Source organism: Phaethon lepturus, unplaced genomic scaffold, assembly GCF_000687285.1.
Source record: "Phaethon lepturus isolate BGI_N335 unplaced genomic scaffold, ASM68728v1 scaffold22042, whole genome shotgun sequence".
Taxonomy (NCBI): Eukaryota; Metazoa; Chordata; class Aves; order Phaethontiformes; family Phaethontidae; genus Phaethon; species Phaethon lepturus.
In genome coordinates, this window is record NW_010521509.1 from 24,747 (window position 1) to 44,574 (window position 19,828).

The 19,828-nt window shown below is 39.7% G+C and overlaps 1 protein-coding gene across 1 annotated transcript in view; it reads left to right on the forward strand.

The window, feature by feature from the left end:
• Positions 1 to 18,828, forward strand: part of LOC104616518 (FERM, RhoGEF and pleckstrin domain-containing protein 1-like) — a 30,225-nt gene extending 11,397 nt beyond the window's left edge. Inside the window, exon 2 of the mRNA XM_010281558.1 lies at positions 18,712 to 18,828. Within this exon, the coding sequence (XP_010279860.1) occupies positions 18,712 to 18,828 (117 nt within the window). The remainder of the gene's footprint in view (positions 1 to 18,711) is intronic.
• The last annotated feature ends 1,000 nt before the right edge of the window (positions 18,829 to 19,828 follow it).

Here is a 19,828-nt window from a genome sequence, read left to right on the forward strand (position 1 = left end):
GCCCCCCCCCCCGAAAACCTTCTGGATTCACACCAGCTGTGGAAGAGCTAGGTTTTCAGACTTTTTCTATCAAGGCAAACTAGATTGCTCTCATTAGAGAAATAGAATTAAGAGCAGGTAATTTTTCTTTTTCACTAACATAAGCTAAGTCTAGCCATTGCCATTTCTTTTTTTATCTGTTCCACAAAACAAATAACTTCGAACAGATACTTGCCTTTCAGTGGAAAGGTCACTTCTCTGCAGAGCATTTCAGATCTGTACTGCTTATGTTTCATTACAGGGAAGACCGCATATGCACAACTTAACCAAGAGAAGTGACAAAAGGTTACTTGAGGAAACAGTTCAACATTTTCTTGGGCTGACAGAAGGAATCTTTGAGGGGTTAGTTAAGAGTTGTTGCTAGTTGCACTGAAGTGACTTATTTCCTGTATAGGTATAGCTGTGAAGTAAATTGTTTTTTATGTGTTTTGGATTTGCTTTTTTTTTTTAATCCCTTTGAGCTTCTTCTATTTAGGATGCTGTGGGGGAAGAAAAAAAACAGAACTCATGTCGTCAACCTCCATGGTCATATTTTACTGAGAGTTAAACTGGAAGTTAAGTCCTTCAGTGTGCTCAGAATTAATTCACTAGTCACTGCCTGTTGAATAATTACTTGAAAATTGAAATTTTTGACAAAATGGAACTTGTTCACCTGACAATGAAGTAGCATGAAAGGATTAAATAACTAAAATAATTAACACAAACTAATACTTTTGAACCTATTGATAGCTTAAGTGTTAAGATTTAAATTCTCTTTCAAATTAGCAAGATGTTTTAACAGGGGATGCTAATTTAACATGAGATGCCTGGCTAATTTGGTTGTGAATTATAATTATTCCTGAAGATAAATAACTTGTCCTCCTCTCCCACAGACATCTTAGCACCATTCACAGGTAATTAATTTGTCCTTCTTAACCATCATATCTTCACATTGATATTTCCCAGGTGAAGAGAAGTTACCAATTACTGTTGTCATCTGGGGCATTTGAAGGCCCCAAAAGGCTGTCTAGCTGTGTTGCAGATTCCTTTGAAAAGGTTACTTCTTGTAGAAATGGCTCATGGATTCCTGGGGCACTTGTTGCCATAGACTGAAAACCACTGCCATTAGGACATAAAGCACTTGAGTACATGTACAGGCCTGTTACCTCAGCATATAAACTGTTTTTCACTCTCCTTTTTCTGTCACAATTGTACACAGAATTCTGGCCCTAAAGAGCACTGTAGCAACAAATGGGGCCCTCTCTGTAGAGGGAATGCCTTTGCCTTTGCTTTCAGGCTTTAGTCCAGGTGTGGGTTTCGTTTGCATCGCTATACTGGTAGCTGAGAGGGCCAAAGAGTGAGCTGGAGCACTAGGCCCATGATGTTCCCCGCTCCTTAGTTGTTAGCTGGGTTTCTGGCTGTTCCAATGAGATGTCTCTGACATAAGTCTAGCTTTGAGTGAGGACTTGTCCTGACCTGCAGGTCAGTACATGCATTTCTGGTCTTTGGGGTTGGGGTTGCTCCCTTACTCTCTTTTATTTACAACTGTAAGGATAGCCCTGGGCTGCAGCTGAAGATGTGGCAACTATTCTAGTATGCCAGATGGTAAACTTGTTGGCTTCATTCTCTTCTTATGTTGTTTCTGTGTACCCTGACCCTCCCTGGTAAAATCATGTCATGGAGACATATATGCCCTTCTGAGTAAGGCTGGCAGTCCTTCTGGCTCAACATGTTGTCTCCCACACTGGCACATGAGCTGGCCCCTCTACCTTTCTCTCATTATTCCCCAGCATCCAAAGTATCTTTTGAACCTGCTGATGCCTCCTATCTCCACAATCTTCTATGGCAGAAAGTTCTAGTAGTTTGCTGATACTTACGTAAAGAATATCCCTCTTTTTACCTCCTCTAAACTGGTGTATTAGTTTCATCAACTGTTGCCCTAATCCTTGCTTTGTAAGGTTTGGGCTATTCTATTTAAACTGCACCACAAAAACAGGCCAATTATTATTACGATTGGGGTGATGAAGTGAAAAATAATCTCTTTGGTCATTGACTGGCTAACAGCGGTACGTGAAGAAGATTGGTCTGTTCAGGCAAGGGCAAATCTAATTTGGTGACAAATCAAATCTAGGAAAGAGTGATGGAAAAAGGGTGGGATAGATGGGAAAAAGGGGCATCTGAAGATGCAAGTGTGTAAGAAAGCATGTTAAGAGAAGAGGGAAATAATTGTTTTGGACTTATATAATTCTGTAGTTTTCCTGATTTTTTTTTTTTTTTTTTCTGTATTTACAACACTGGTGGTCTGATGCATTCGTGTCTTAAACATCACAGCATGACACAGGCACATAAAGGAAGAGCACTGGAAAGCAGCAGTGACTGCACGGTGCAGTCTGTCAGATTCGGAGGCAGAATCCTTCACTCACTCCTCTGTTTAATTGCCTCCTATCAGATACTTACACGTGGCAAAGAGTTAATGATGTAGCTCTAAAAATTACTGCAAATTGCAAGTCTATTACATTAATATGATTAATTTGAACTAAAAGCTGTAGCTAAGGTACTACTAGGGCACAGTTGCATGTAGAGATGTAAAGTTGTATGGGCAGCCATAGCATAACTGCCTGTTCCTTTCTCTCCATGTTCTTTAACGGCAGAAAGGGACTGATCTGCTAATTTTATTTTTGGCAGTATCACTATAGGTGTTGGGAGAATGATCTTTTAAATAATATATTGAATCTAAATTGTACTGATCTAAAATATATTTGAGTGAAGAAAATCCCTTCAATAAAAATACCACAAATAACCAGATCAGTACACGCTGTTATAGATATCCCAAAACAATGGACACTTGATTTCCAAAGAAAACCCTAAGTGGTAAACTTAACAGTAAGGTGGCACAAATCAGCTTATGCCAGTTCCATACTTTTAAACATTGCAAGCTGCAGCAGTTTAAAAAGAAACCCAGGCCTCTGAAAACACAAGTGTTAGAGAAAAGAACTATGATTTGGGTTTATTTTGATTTTTGAACCTATTTGTCTGAGAGGCAGTTTAATGTTTCGAGTTCTCAGAATGTAGAAAGATTGATCCTCTCTAGGAACTGCATGCCCCTGCTGCTTGAGGGAGTTCTGCTACTACTTGGCTTTACATCTTCTCATTGTCTCTCTGTGCTGCCTCCATCTTCACACCAAAGCAGGAGCCCTGTGGTTCTCCTGGCCTCTTTTGCCTGTTCCAGCTTCTCATTTCCTAGGCTCCTGCCCCTGTTTCAGCCTGTTGCCAGCTGCCCAGGAAAGAGCTGCCATAGGATGCCGAGCATTGCTCACCATGTGAGTGCCGATCCTTGGGGAGGAGAGGGAGGATGGTGCAGTCTGGCTCCTGTAGGACAGGCTATCTTCTCCAGAAAGGCAGGGAAGTAGGCAAGAGCAGTTAGAACGAGTTTCCCAGCATCTGGCTGAAATGACCAACAAGGTAATTCCAAATTACCGGAAGCGTAGGCTTCCTGCTGCCATGGCAACAGAAGTTCCAGTCCTGACTGAATTAGTGATACATGGAAAAAATAAGGTAAGAATTGGCAAGGTTAGTCCTGCTTATTCTTCTATGCTTTCATTTTCAGTTTCTCAGTGATGCAGTGTTTGAGATACAGACATTGAAAGGGAATGTTCATGTTTAAAACAAAGTTAGAAATGTTTGATTTTCTTGCATTCTTTTTAAGAGAGCAGAAACATTTTCATCCTTGGTGCAAGAAAGCTTTTATTGAGCCAAGCTTGAGCTAAGTATGATGAGAAGTCAATAAAACATGTATGTAACTTGAAGGTTTTTCAAGTTTGCATGAACTTTTTTTCCAAGTGAGTCTTGTCCTGCAAAGAAAATGTTTAGCTTGAAGGTTAAGATGAATTAGGTGACTTTTGATTATCCAAAGAATGAAGGCTGTGTTCCTATCCTCATTCCTGTTCCTTTGCATATGGTTCTTTCATCCATTCAGCATGTGCTAGTCAAGGAGGAGGACTGTTTGAAGAAGGCACTACAGAGCACTCTGTCTCTCATCCAGCAACAGCTGAATACTTTATGGAAGTATATTAAGTCCTTGACAGGAGAAGGTAGCCAGCTGGCTGCTGCAGCAGGATGTTCTTGCTCTCCCTCACAACCTAAAAGGAGGAGTTGGCAGAGCGCCTGCAGAGCTTGCTGGGGAAGAGGGAAGGCACAGACTCTTGCAGTATTTTAACTAGGTGGGCTGTTAACAAAACAAAACAAAAAAAGCACACATTTAAAGTCTGCCCAGGCCACCAACTGGAAAGTGGTAAAGGGCTGACTTTAATATGAGTAATTAGCACCCAGGAGCCTCCATGCTTTGGGGTAGTTTAAGAATCTGCTTGCTCAAAGGCTGTAAACAAGTAAAGTAACTACACTGGTATTTGTCATGTTTGAAACAGCATGCAGAGTAGTGGTGTCTCACTGGTTAAAACAGTGGTGTGATAGTTCTACGAAATCTAGAGTTTGGAGATTATTTTACTGTCCTTTCTTGTCCTAATAAGTACAGTTGAAGTCAAGATGTCAGTGTGGGTTACCAAGAAAGATAACTGAAAAGAAAGGAATTCATATTACAATTGGCAAGTTCAGAAGAGAGAGAGAGAGCACTAGCACAGTGCTCACCATTTCATTATGCCAAATTTTGAAACAACGCAAGGTACTATCTAGTTGATCATCCATTTCCAAATAGCAAGCAGGTGAAAACAGCTTTAAGGCACAACCAATTAGCACAGAAATAGATCTATATTTTGAGGGTGGATGACCAAATGTGCTGAGGTACAAGTACTTGGAAAAAACCAAGCCTCAGGTCATTAATTTACAGCCTGTTCTTCCCTATATGCTTCCTTGAAAGTACACTGTGTGGATGCTCCATTGATTAAGTGAGGCTCCTCAATTAAGTGCTGAAGTTGGTGGTCCAGGAGATGTTTTCAGTAATCAGTCATAGAATCATTTGGGTTGGAAGGGACCTTTAAAGTTCATCTAGTCCAACCCCTCTGCAGTGAACAGGGACATCTTCAACTAGATCAGCTTGCTTAGAGCCCGGTCCAACCTGACCTGGAATGTTCCCAGGGATGGGGCATCTACCACCTCCCTCCCACGGGACAACCCATGCCAGTGTTTCACCACCCTCACTGTGAAAAATTTCTTCCTTATGTCTAGTTGAAATCTGCCCTCTTCTAGTTTGAAACAGTTACCCCTTCTCCTGTTGCAACAGGCCCTGATAAAAAGTCTGTTCCCATCTTTCTTGTAAGCCCCCTTTAAGTACTGGAAGGCTGCAAGAAGGTCTCCCTGGAGCCTTCTTTTGTCCAGGCTGAACAACCCCAACTAATGTAGTGAAGGAATCCAGCTGGCTTTTATAGACTCAAAGAGCAAACCAGATCTGGGTTCTGTGTTTGTAGATCCTATTCAGTGACCTCTGCTGTATTTTGGAACAGACCGTCTCCCATTTTTTTCATGAGTACTGAAGATAAAGATGATATTAGCAATAAGTGCAAATGTCTATATGGATTTTTGGTGATGGAATTTTTTGTACTCCAAAGGTATTTGAAACAAACATCATAGAGGTTCAGCCATTACAAACACGCATTCAGATAATATAGGTCTTTGAATACATAGTCGTACTAAGTCTCTATATCCAAGACCCACCATTTATAAGGATGAGTAAATAATCTGCGTGGTGGTCTGGATTGACTTTTCAAAAGGCAGGAAATATTGCTCTGAATGCTTTCCCTTAATTTTTTTTATTGACCTCTTGAGTAGAGTTGGGAAAAAAACTGGAATGCAGGTGTCAGTGTACTGTCCATTCCCAAACTGGCAAAATTAAAATAAGCTCTGATACTTTTGTGCTAATTCACAGTGAATGACATGTGTTAATGAAAAAAAATACTCTTGACTGCTAAACTAAATGGTTACGCCTCTGGTTTAAGATTACAGGTTCCTATAATAGGTGCTGTTTTTAGTGCTATCTTAGTTCCTGTTCATCCATTTCACAAGATTAAAGATTTTCTGGCACCGTTTGATGCAAATAACCCATCTGCCTCAAAATATCAGAACCATACAGAGGTTGGTGAGCTGCATTGTACATAAATCTGAAGTCTTTTTTTCCTTAACTTTCATTAGCAGCAAGCACAGTCACACTGGTAGTAATTAAAAATATGTGAATGCTTTATGCGTATAATGTAGATGTAACTACTAATTGAGATGTTGAAAGTAACTTTGACTCTTCGTCAAGGGTACTGTGTAGTCTTTGCTTGCAAATCTATTTTGCAGCTTGCAGACCCGCTCCAGCTACTAGTAGAGCTCCATGGGCAAAGGTTGAGAGGAGGGTTGGGAATTTATTGTGCTTTTCCAGTTGTTCAGAGAGGAGGGAAAGGGTACAGCTCAGATTTCTCTTAGCGAGTTGAAGGAATTTCAGCCCTTGTTTTTAGACTCGCAAATGCTTGAGGCTTCAAAGCTATATATGTGTGAAAGAGAGAAAAGGAGGGAAGGAGGAATACATAACAGTGCTAATCTTATGTTAACATAAACGTAAGGGTTGAAACCCCAGCTGTAAGAAAACATCTGTGGGTAGCAGAGGGGATATTCAAAACATGCATTCAGTGCTCTCAGAAACAGGTAATGCATTAAAGATCTCAGGATCCTGTTCAGCAGGATATTGATTGTACATTCAATTTTTTAAAAATCTGTAGCTCTTTTTCAGTTTTACTTCCAAGAAAACTAGTATATTTCTACTACAAAATTTGACCAGCAATCTTGTTACTGAGCAATCTGCACATAATCTATGATAAGGAGAACATTTTAAAGAATTTGTCATACATTGAAGTATTGGATATAAAGAGAGGGGTTAACTTAAAAAAAACCAACAACAAAACAACAAAAAACCAACTACTCTAGTTTCATTTGGAGGAAGAAAATAGGAAGCTTTAGTTGCTTATTTTTACTTTTGGTCCAAGTGCTGAGAGCACTTAAATGTCTTCCTCTCCTGTTTTTTACTGTGTGTGTTGTCAGACTTCTAATGTCTCCAGCTGAAAAAGGAAATTAAGCTGGAATCCCAGTTCCGTCTGTTCTTTTGTACTGCAGCACTTTCTCACAACAGGGCAGCTTACTTGAAGTGGAGCTGGAATGTGTTGCCAGTTTGTCTCAAGCTTTTGCTAACCACATGGGAAAAGCTTAAAAGCAGAGAGAAAAATCTTGGCCTTAGTCTTTTGCACAGGGGCAGAGGAACTCTCGAACCTGAAGCAGCACTTGTAACTGGGTACAGGAACTAAAAGTGGTGCTTGTTTTTGAGAGGGAGGTAGCTCTGCTATAGACTTTTGCAACAAATCTACCTCTGTGGGTTGCATTAAAGGAATACAGTTAATAGGCACAATAAACCTGACGATTATTAAAATGTCTCATTTCTCTCCTACAGTTATGTAATTCGTTTCAAATTCCAGATCACTGAGCAGAAGTAGTTAGATTTTATATCAGTCAAACAGTAGTGTTTTATTAATACACTATTTAAAGAGCAAGTGAGGGAGTATGTGTGCATTAGTTTATGACATTACAGGATCACCGGCTGGTGGAGGTTGGAAGAGACCTCCGGAGGTGATCTGGTCCAACCCCCCCTCCTCAAGCAGGGCCACCCAGAACTGGTTGCCCAGGACCATGCCCGGACAGCTTTTGAAAACCTCCAAGGATGTAGACTCCGCAGCCTCTCTGGGCGACCTGTACCAGTGCTTGCTCACCCTCAGTTTCTAGATCATTGATGGCTGTACTGGCAATTGCCCTGCAGGGCCCCGCGTGTACACTTGTCACCTTGGGGCGTGAAGGCTGTAGTGCTGGCAAGGAAGTCTCACTGAATGCATCAGGTTACTTTTACTATTTAGCTGGTGAATTTTCAACAGTGGACAGTCCACTCCTATGCACCGGGAGATAAAGGATGAAACTGCATTTGAACTCCTGCCACATGTGGAATGGAGAGATATAGGATCTCTTATCAGGAAGGCTTCAAAGGCACCTATCATCAGCTGTATAGAAACCTTTGACACAGGAGCCAGTTCCTATGTGGAACTAGGTGGACTGGATGCCACGCATGTGTTTTGAAACAGGATTGCCACCAGAAATCTTTACAGGCTTGCATGTTTTAAAGCTGTCTTTTCTTTTTTACTATTGAGTGGTGAATTTGTTACAGGGCTTGATGTAAGTCATTGGACAAATGAATGTTAGATTTTGAGATTTTAAACTGCTTGGAAGAAAGGTTGATGATTCAACTAGCACAGCTTTCAGTGGTCCTGCTATAATAAAAGAAAAATTTTACAAAATGTATTTTATCATACAGGTGTTAGCATTGGAAATTACTGTTTGCATTTTGGAGTTAATTAATAATGCACATCATACAACCCCTGGAGTACACTGACTTGTGGTGTTAGACACAGTAGATACAGACAAGGATAGATAGAAAGTTCCTGCTTAATCTTCAGATTTGTAATCTATACAGAGAAGAGAGAATTTTTCTCTCTCTACTTCTGTTCATCCTTTGCAAAAGAAGAAAGATTAAGGGATATTATTTGAGGGGTGACACAAGAGTTTTGTACCAGAACTGCGCAAAAGAAGTGGTTTCTTGGGACTGAGTGTAGTAATCACAAAATAACCATTTTCTCTAATGAGGAATTACGGATATTTTAGCAGAGTTCCTTGCCAAAGATTAAGCATGTATATTCACATCTAAGTTAAAGGTATCTGGAAGCACTAGGGTAATCGCATGTGATGAGGCTTCATAAGATGCAAAACCATTTGATAAATAGGTATTTAGACTTGGTTAGGACTTTGTCCCCCTAGAGCTATACTAAGCTTGGGTTTATCTCATGTGCCATTTGTTTGGGATGCTTTTATTCAATAAACTGTCTTTGATTAATCATAACATTTTCTCAGACCTACTCTGTTTAACGTGCCTCTATGTTTTCTTCCCCCCACCTCCAGCTAGCAAGAACATGGTGCTATGTAGGGATCTAAGTGCCCCTTCACTGCAGAAGTTCTTTTCCAAGAGTCCAAAGTAGCCCAGGTCCAAGATTTTTGTTGAAACCCTGAGTAATGCTTTTAGTAAGTCAGAAGTGCTTCGTTACTAACTTCATTGATTATTTTTGTCACGTTAACCTTGAACTGCTAAACCAGGCAGCAGTTGCTGTTTTGAATGCAAGCAGAACCGTAACAGGCATCAGCAGCTCTTGTGCTATTTTGTATTCTCTGTAGTCATATTCTTCTGTTTCACTTTGGTACCTGCTGGCATTTACAGACCTAAATTCTTGAATGGCAGGTGCACTGTGACAGTCAAACACATGCATGTGCAAACTTATGAAATGGAGATCGTACTTAAATGCCTTACAAGGGAAGGGAACCCAAAATGTAAAGCCAAGACGAATTATCTGTATAACTTGATACTTTTCGCAGCTGATGTCAACTTCTGTCAGAAAAGTTATTCAGAGATACGTGTTTATAAAGCATCCTGCATCCCTCTACCTGTTAGAAGTATTAAGAAAGTTCAAGTATAATTCTTTTGAGGTATTTGTAGAACAGGGCAATATAAAGTACTCTGACTGCTTCATTTTTAAAAGTGCCCAAAAATATTTATGTTCTAAACACTGCGGTATATACTTTTTCTTTATATTAAAGGGACAGGCAAGTCTTTTTTCTTGTGGTTTATCCACTGCCCATTTTTTGCAACCAGGCAAAAATCTGAATCTTCTGGTTTTGAAGCACTTCTTTCTGGAAATATCCTGCTGATTAAGCTCCATATGAGACAATGTTTATTTCATTTTTAAGTGAGAGGAAAATACAGCCATAAACAGGAATCTTTAGCTTTATCATTCTTGTTCCAGTGACTGCCAAACCATTGGTTTCCCACCACAGTTCTGGTTTTTGAATATCCATAAGTTACAATTTCATGAATTCTCACTGCTGGCAGTAACACACATGTTTTCATTTACTGCATTACGGGTATTCTCTAGACAACCAGTCTGTTGAAAAGAAATTAATCCCAGCAGTGAACTAAGATACTGAGTTCTCAGCAGTTTCTGAATTCATGTTTTTACATTGAGGCTATTTATATCTGGATTGAATTAATTTAAATATGTAACCAGGTGGTTGTGGTTACATCTTTTATTATCCATTGGATGTGAAAAGCCAACAGAATGCAACTATAGGATGGGAAAACTCCGTAAATGCAGTTGCGAAATACAGCATTGTATGGTTGAAAACTCAAATTGTATTTCTGTGATTTCTGTCCATGATTCCAGGCATGACCAGGGTCAAGGAATACAATTATACAATATATTGTAACTAGAGTTAGGCATACTAAGTTAGTTACGTAAACATAACTAAGTAAGGTATACTTTATACAATTTTTAGATGTGACTCATTTTAAAATTTCACTGAAGATGAAAATCTAATACAGTGTTTCTATTTTATCCAGTGGTTCCCATTTTACCAGCAATAAAAAGACACAAAATACCCAGATGACATCTTAGACAACCTCTTTTGAAGGAGAGTGGAGACTTTATAGGTAACTTGTAAAGCTTGTTACTAAGCTGCAAGTTCATACTCAGCAGGGTTGTGCTTTTTATGTCTGTCTCGAATGAATATTCAAAATTGTTAGCTCAAGGAAGAAATGGGCTTAGTCCTGAACTGTGTTCTACATGGTGCAAAGAAAGTAAAAAGCTTTAAGTTTACTTCTGTTAGATATTAAGCACTTTACCCAATTGATTTTTCTTGCACCGGGTTGCTCCTTTTAAGAGGAAGCTTGCTTAAAATGCAACTTCTGTCTGTAATTATCTCTTCTACTCTATTTCACTAAGATTGAAGGTTAAAGGGAAGTTAAAAATCAAAAGGATTTTTATCTCAGTCCTTGACTTGGTTTTGTTCAGTTTGAGAGAATTTCATAACAAAAACTGGAGAAATTAACTTTGAAGATTGTAAAGGCAAGTAAAAACTCCACTGGCAAATGATTTAAGACTATATTAAGCCCCAGTTAGGCATATCCCCATGATGTTAGTCTTAGCTGTTTTTCTTGCTTGTAAGTAAACAGAGACTGCATGGGGTGGATAGTAGTGACTCCTGAAATCTCTCCTTCTCTGCCACAAGAACTACCTGTTCATGAGGTTGCCTTTGGTGGGACATGGGTGATACGCTTCCTAACACCGAGCAGTTTCTGATCTTTGGACAAGAAGGGATTTAGGATGATAGATAGCCCAGACGTTTTTTTCCCCGAGAGTTGCATTGATCCCAGTCTTGCTTCCCTCTCAAGGACTTGTACTGGGAATTCACTGTTTATGATGTATTACTTCTAATAGCAGTCTCTAAACACAGCCTTCCTTTTTCAAAATGACAACATGCCTGGAATCAAAAGTTTCTGAAGTGTTAGTAAATAATTGCATAGTTTGTTTACAAAGAAGTATGCAGGCAGTTAATTTGAATATGTGCAGATAGTTCAGCGTTTTTAATAATAAGAGTATGCATAGCTAGAGGATTAGAAAATATGTGTTTTAGAAAGTGTTCTGTTGGTTTCTTTTTCCTGTATTGGTTATACAAATTCTTTTTATCTAGTGACTAATATATGCATGAGGAATATTTTTGTAATCCCTTGTGTCTGAGGGGCAGCATATCTGTTGAAATGTGTTTCTCAGATGAGTCTCAGTCAGAATATTCTCTTCTATCTTGAGTCAATATACAAAGAGGAGGAAAACTCATGCAGTTTTATTTTGTAAGTGGTAAAGAGAAAGGAAGCTGTATGATTGTTTTGATATAGAAACACTAGGAAGACTTTTTTCCTGCTATGTGTGTACAAGATACATGTTGATAAAGTTGTACAAATTATTTTGAGCATACCCATCAGACTCTCCGTTATGTCACGGCAAACTTCAGACGTATATTTGATTTAGAGGGTACTATAGTGCATTCTGTTTTTCCTGCTGTGTTTGAAGGCAATTAAGTATCTTTGTTAGTCATTTACCTATTCCTGTTTCTTTCTTGCATTAAATAATTTCCACAGGAGCAGTTTGGGAATGGTGATGATGCTTGCTTATGCCACAGCAAATAACATCAAACAGTGAAAGTACTTTGGAAGAAACTTTTAAAGTTAAGAATAACTCTGTTATTTCTATAGTTAAAGCCTCTCTATATATTGTGGCAATGGAGAGAAATACAACTGACAGATCAATGTTTTGTTTTGAGGTTTAATTTATTTGTGCTTCAGGGAGCAACCAAACCCCAGTGACTCACACTTGCGCTGATGGTGTGCCTCCCTGATTTTTTTCTTTCCAAGCAGAGCAGCTCCCTGCCCTGGCTGAGGCTTAGCTTCCCTCGGTGGGAGCGCAGGTGCGGAAGGTAGCTGCCAGGATATGGTCACTCCATCCGCAGAAAATGTGAAATCGAGAGGCGCAAGCCTTGGTTGACGCCCGTCAGGCCTCCACGCCTGATGTAATGCAGCTACTGTTGACAGCAGATCTGAAAACTCTGAGATGCAAAAGAGCACAGAGGAGTTGTTCTTTGTATTTTCCTGGCATCGCCTTGTGTGCAGGGAGGGCCACAATCAGGAAAGCTGTATTAGTTACACTATGTGTCGTGAGACAAAAGCTGAGGGCTGATGTAGGGCAGAAGGGGTGGAGAAAGGTCAGAAAGCTGATTTGGGTATGGAAATGGAGGCTACTGAAGCATGTTGTCGGACCATGGGCTTCAGTCCCCTTCCCCAGGAGATCAGTGGTATTGAATGGGAAACATTCTCCTGGCACGCCTCGCTGATTCAGTGGGATGGTTACAAGTAAGGAGCTCCTGACTTGTGTCCAGTCCTTCCTTCTCCTGTCCCTCGCGAAGTTGCACCATCACTCCTGGCTAAAAGTTGAACAGCAAGTTCTGTAAACTTACACTGCCCTAAGTGGTTCTGTAGCCATCTTCTCTTTCTGCTATCATACTTAATGCAGTGACTTCTCAAAGAGTATACATAAGAGTTTAAATAAATAAGTTCTCAGTAATTCCTGAGGTTCTCTTTGATTTTTCTGGTCTCTGCAGGAACGCCACTATGCTCTGTCTTCCCCTTTTATGCATGAGTGTATGCAGGGCATACTAAACCACTGCCTGGAAATGCAGTACCACATAGAACATACACAGAGCAAAATTAGGTTATTCGGAACAGTCAGTTTTGTTTATCTCCCAAAATGCAAAATATTTATTGGGTGTGGGGCAGGGGAAGGCTCCCATAGCAGTTTATGCTAGGCTTCCATTGTAGATATAACTCCGTAAGTGTAAAAAGCAAACAGAAATATTGTCTAACAGATACCTGTGAAATCTGCATCTGTGAAAGCTTCTGTATTCTTACAGTTTTCTAGCTAATCCATCTACTCTGGGAAGGGAAAACAGTCTGGGAAAAAATGTGTGTTCATGAAACTGAGGAATGACCCTAGGCAGCTCTGTGTAAAAGGCATTAATTGTTTGCACACCAATTAAAGGCTAAATGGCCTACTTCTTAGTAGCTAAGTCTAATTTTGTTCCTAATCAGGAAACTAAATATCAAGGCAGAAAGGGCTTTTCTGATCTTTTTTCAGTGGCTATTACATCAACATTTCGTTTCAATGCACCTATCTAGGAAACAACACATGAATGGAGCAGTTCTGAATCCTTGTGTTGTTGTTGGAGTCGGTCTTTTTTCCTGCTACGACAGTGATTTAGAAGAGCTTCTAACTTCTAAAAAATGTTTAGCAGATGCACCATCTAAGTAAAAAAGCATTCAACATAGCAATAAAAAAAGCTCTGCTCTTTCCAGCACACCACTGTGTTGTGTTTCTCTCCCAAAGTTAAAATCTCACCCTGCTAATGCTATCAGCAATGTCACTTTTTTTTCCTTCCAAATCAATCAAATCAAGCGTCCTTTAAGAAGAAAAATCAATTTAGCCTATTAATTAGCTGAACTCAGTATAGTGCCTGAGGGCCAGAATGTCATTTCCCATGAGATTTGTTTTAAAAATACAAACTGGAGTACTCACAGCTTGTCATCAGAAAGGGCTCTTTAACATTTCAAAATACATCTGTAATCTTTATCCTACCTGATACGAACCTATTTGAATATTCTAATTAGATATTTTCATTGTTTTCGTTTTCTTTCTTCCTCATGTTAGGTATAGGAACTTCAGCCAGCCAATGTAGTCAGTGTCTGGGCAAAATGTAATGAGACAGCAAGCTACCAGGAGGTTGACTCTGATAATGGATTATTCTGCCATGGTATAAGGCTCTTTAGTTTCACAGCTCTCAACAAAAAAGAATATAAAATTTAGATTACCAACTCATAAATAAAGGGAAACAAAATGAAAGAAGTTATTAAATGAAAGTGGATGTGCTGTAACTGTTACTGTATATTCATAGGTACCAGTGTTCCTCCACTGCACTGTCTCTCAAAGGTGCATGGAGAGAGTAATACTTCTTAGTGAGATTCTGCTTTTTTACCATCACATATTTTTGGTGACAGTATTGAAATGTATTGCAGTGGACATTCAGAGTGATTTGTCTTCTCAACCCAGTAGCTGGTACATGTAGTGGGATTTGAATGACTGTCAGGAACAGACAGTAAATTCACCTCAGACTTAAAGCCCTCTACAGAAAATCCCAGCTAATACTCAGTATCTTATAGCCCATGAAGCAGAAGGAATTCAATTACTATTCAGAAAGACAATGTAAAGGCTTGTATGCCTCTGGTTTCACCACGAGCAGAACTCAGAGTTAATGTGGTTCTTCTACAGAGGCTTGCCGACCTTTCAGAAAGCTGTCTGTACTAAACACCATATTGGTAATGGTGGTAACTCAATAGCATACTGGATTTCTTGTTTGCTGAGCCTGCCAAATAAATGCTCTAGGAAAGGAAACTTTTACATATTCAATCTTGAGCAAACGGCAACTGCAAGTTTACAGTCCCTGCTTTTTGTGTGTTCTTGTAACCAGTTAGAAGCTTCTAAAACTTTTATGAGAACTGAACTATGTTAACCCAAGCCATGCAATGGGCTTAGCAAAGGAGAAGAGTCCCATGTAAACAACAACAAAAACCAACCAACCAAACAAAAACCCAACAAAAAAGCCATTTAATGATTAAAATGTTTTATTGGTGAAGCCACCTTACTTTTCTTCTGACTTTGGGATGAATTTCAGGTCATGTTTATGACTTCCAACTCTAGTGATTAACTTAGAATAATCATGAGCAATCAAAACTATGTTTTGTTTATAAGGATTGTATGATTAAAGTAATAAATCCTTACTGTGGACACATCAGCAGTGTAGTCTTTCATCACTTTCCTTTGTCATACTGTTTGAAGGATTTAGTTCCTTCATTTGCCCTGATTTGTATCTGTATTGTACAGTATATTTTTCCAGAGGTTCACCTGGCTTACACTGCTTCAAATGAGAAAGAAAGAAAAAGAAAAGCTCAAGAACTATTTATCTGTTAAGTGTGTTAATCACTTGAGGAACATCCCTCTAGGGAAAAGCATCTGAGTATCATTTAAGCAAAGATCATGTTCTGCAGCTGATCTGGCCAAGCAGATGCCAGTGGAATTCTGCATAGCCACTCACAGAGAAGCTTGTGGGATTTGGACTAAAGATTCAATTAAAACCACTCAAATATTAAAATCACATGCAGGAGGAAACAGGAAAAGAAAAATGGAAACCACGATCATTAAGAAAATGTGGAATTTGTTGTTGCTTCTTCAACTTACAAGTTGAAAAAGAAAATTAAAAAAAAAAAAAAAAATTCAGATTTCCCAAACCCAAGAGTTTAAACATCCAGTTTGAAAGACATAAGAATTGTGTTGGTAGTTTTTATGCGCATAAAAATCTTTCTTCTTCAAGCTTTTAAACTTTCTCTGACCTTCCTGGCAATGCATGTATGACAGTTATAAATTGAAAAACTCAACTTGCAGTGCATTCAGAATATTCATATGAAGATTCTCCACCTTTCTCAGATGCCTTCTCCACCTGTCCCAAAAGCGATGGCATCCTTCTGCTTCTTGCCTGTGAAAGGAAGACTTGTTATTGGGCTGACTCTTCTCCCACATGGCGGGAGGTGAGAAGTAGTTCAGGTTACTGCTACCAAGCTCAGAATTGTGTATACTTTGGAAGTGGTTAGCACAGGAAAACTAGCCTGGTTGCACAGGAACAGTTTACACTGGTACCTGTTAGGCAAATAGATCACAATCCTATTACCTTCTGATGGGGTTGGTTTTGTTTGGGTTTTTTTTTGTTTGTTTGTTTTTGGGGTTTTTTTGTTTGTTTGTTTTTGTTTTTTGTTTTTTGTTTTCTTCAGTCCCTTGCTGGGTGATGTAAGCTAGAGCAAAGAAGATACACGTTTACATAGCAAGGAGTGCCTGCAAAGAGATGATCTATGGTGGTATAAATTAGAAGTTTGTTCATTGTTCAGAAGTTATTGTTTTCATGATATTTTCACACAATGATACCATTTTAATTCACTTGTTATTGTGCTGGGTGTTTAAAATATGCACAGTGCTTTTCCTTAAGGGTGTTTGCCTGACCCTCGATTTGCCTCTGAATTTTTTCAACAAAAATAGTTCATGAAGTCGCAGAAATTCGATTAAGTTATGAGGTGCTATGCATCATTTTAATCATGTTCTTGTTCATCTTCCTAGTTTTCAACAAATACCACATAAATACGGAGGCTTCACTGAATTTTAAACGAGCACATTTTATTCTGTTACTTTTTTGGTTGTGCTGAGATACCAGTTCTGAGTTATGAGCTAGGAAAAAAAGCTTTTCTGTGCCTGTTAACTTTTTCTTTTGAAAACTCCTAATGTCATAGTGCTCTAGAGCAGAGAGTCTTGAAATTTGTGAAGGGAGGGCACACGTTTTGTTTAAAGGAATGATGGCTCTCTTACAAGCACTAGCTACTGTATCCTTAATGTCACCTAAGTGGCGTGAAGGATTCTTATTCTTCCTTTTTTTATGGGTGGAGAACCATATGAGAGCACACCCCCACATGCATGAGCTCTTAGCTTTGCTGTTGACTCAGCTGGGCAGGCTTTACGCTACTAGCATCTCAGTTTTCCTAGGGCAGCTACTCTCAACCCCAGGCAGAGGTTGGGATGGGAAGAGGCACTCCAGGAAGACAGTCAAGGTCTGTGCAGCATTTAAAACACCACCACCAAAAAACTTCACATCCCCAAAAACAAATTACGTAACTGAGAGAAGGGAATCTCCAGTTCTTGGTTCCTTTTGCCAGAGCAGATTTTGCCTTCAGCAATCACTGGATAATGTCCTAAATATGAATACATATTTAAAAAAATTCAGTTGTACAGTAGAAAGCAAAAGCTGTTTTTAATGTCTTTGAATTAATAGGACCTTTGCTTGATTTCTCACACATTGGGATTGACCATTCTTGTGCTTGGAGGAGGACATCCTGGTTGATTTTTTGGGGAAAAACAGAATCTCCTGCTTGGGAACAATCCATCCCAATATACAGGAAATCAAACAAAGCTGGCAGGAATCCTGCATAGATGAACAAGGAGCTCCTGACTAAACTCAGACATGAAAAAGGAAGCAGACAAGAATTGGAAGCAGGGACAGATGCAGCAGACCCAGGAGGAATATAGAGACATGGTCCAAGTATGCAGGGATGGGGTTAAGAAAGACAAAGCCCACCTGGAATTGAATGTGTCAAGGCACTTGAAGGACAAAAAGAGTGCTTCTCCAGGTATATCAGCAGCAAAAAGAAGACTGGGGAAAATATGGGTCTGCTGCTGAATGTGAATGGAGACTTGATTGCAATAGACATGGGGAAGGCTGAAGTACTTAATGACGACTTCATTTCAGTCTTCGCTATTGTAAGACTTGCCTTTGGGAAGTCCATGAGACCCCTAAGACCTGTGAAAAACTCTGGGGCAGGGAATATTTACCCTCAGTGGAGGAGGATCAAGTTAGAGAACATTTAAACAAGCTGGACATACACAAGTCCATGGGACCTGATGGAGTGCACACATGGGTGCTGAAGGAGTTGGCTGGTATCTTTGCAAGGCCACTCTTGAAAGGTTGTGGTGATCAGGGGATCTTCTGAGGACTGGAAGAAAGCAAATGCCTCTCCTATCTTTGAGAAGGTAAGAAGGAAGATCGGGGGTACTATGGGCTGATCGTCAGCATCTTGATCCCTGGGAAGATGACAGAGCAAATAATTCTGGAAACCATTCTGAACAGGTGAAGGACAAGAAGGTGATTCGGAGTAGTCAGCATGGGTTTATGAAGGAGAAATTAGGCTTGAGCCACCTGATAGCCTTCTGCAGTGAGATGACCAGCATGGTGGATGAGGGGACAGTAGTAGATGTTGTTTATCTCAACTTTAGCAGAGCTTTTGATACTATCTCCCATAACATTCTCATAGACACTGGTGAAGTGTGAGACAGGTAGGTAGATGGTAAGGTGGACTAAAAGGACTGAAACCTGTCTGAACTGCTAGTGCTCAAAAGTGCTCAAAGATCAGCAGCACAACGTTCAGCTAGAGGCAAGTCACAAATTTAGGCAAGTCAGAGACCAATACTGTTGAACATCCTTTTTAATGACCTGGATGATGAGGTATGACGCATCTTTAACAAGTCTCCAGCCGATTCAAAATCTGGAGTAGTAGTTAATGCATGACTTGCTTGTGCTGCTGTTTAGATGGACCTTGACAAGCTGAAGGCCAACGGGAACCTCATGAAGTTCAGCAAAGGCAAAGTCCTGCCCCTGGGAGGAATAACCCTGCACACCGGTACAAACTGGGGACGGATTGACTGAACAGCATTTTTGCAGAAAAGGCCCTGGGGGTCCTGGTGGACAAGCAGTTGAACACGAGCCAGCAATACATCACTGTGACAGAGAAAAGCTTTTTCCTCCATTAAGGTGGTCAAACACTAGAACAGGTTACCCAGCGAGGCTGTGGTGTCTCCATCCTTGGAGGAGATATTCAAAGCTTTAATTGAACAGTGCTATCAGGAACCCAACCAAACTGAAACTGGGCCTAACTTTAAAGTTGGCTTTGCTTTGATGGAGTGGGAGAGAGCCTGAACCAGATGATCTTCAGAGCTTCCATCCAACCTAAGTTATTTTGTAATTCTCCGATTGTAGCACAAATGGAATAAACAGAACTCCTTTCCCCCAAAAAAGTCCTGGGGGAAAATACAGGCAATGGTCTTTTATGTTTGTGTGCTGCAACACAAACTAAATCAAAACACATGTTTCTGTGGCTTATAGTTTAATAAAGATTTTCCCACGTGTTGAATGTATTTAGACTAAAAATGTACAGTTTACTCCAGTGTCATCTTCAATGTTACACAATTTCTTTGCTGCTTTCAAGCTATGCCAAATGCTGTTCCAAGTAGCTTTTTTTCTTTCTCATGAACAGTGTGTTTTTCTCTTTTCCCCCTGTAAAGTGTTCTCCTTGGAAGAATTCAGTGTTATGGTTCTCAAGGACACAGTCACTTGAGTTATTATTGCAGTTCCTTTTCAACAGGTACAAAGGCACTACAGTGCTTCCTTTGCTGAAGATATTGCAAAGCAAGGTCTCCTCAATTTTTGTTGTGACTTAACTTCAATGGGGGACTATAGCAGAATTACAAAATTTCTTCTTCACCACTTTTTTTCCCCTTGCTCAGTGAAGTTGGGTTGATTGTGTTTTTACCATCTCAGTTGTGAAAATTAATTCTAGATAATAAGTTGACATTTGGTTGACTTGAGTCTGAAAAAGATGAGAAAAGGCATATTTATTCTCAGGGGAGCCTACTTTAATATGAAATAG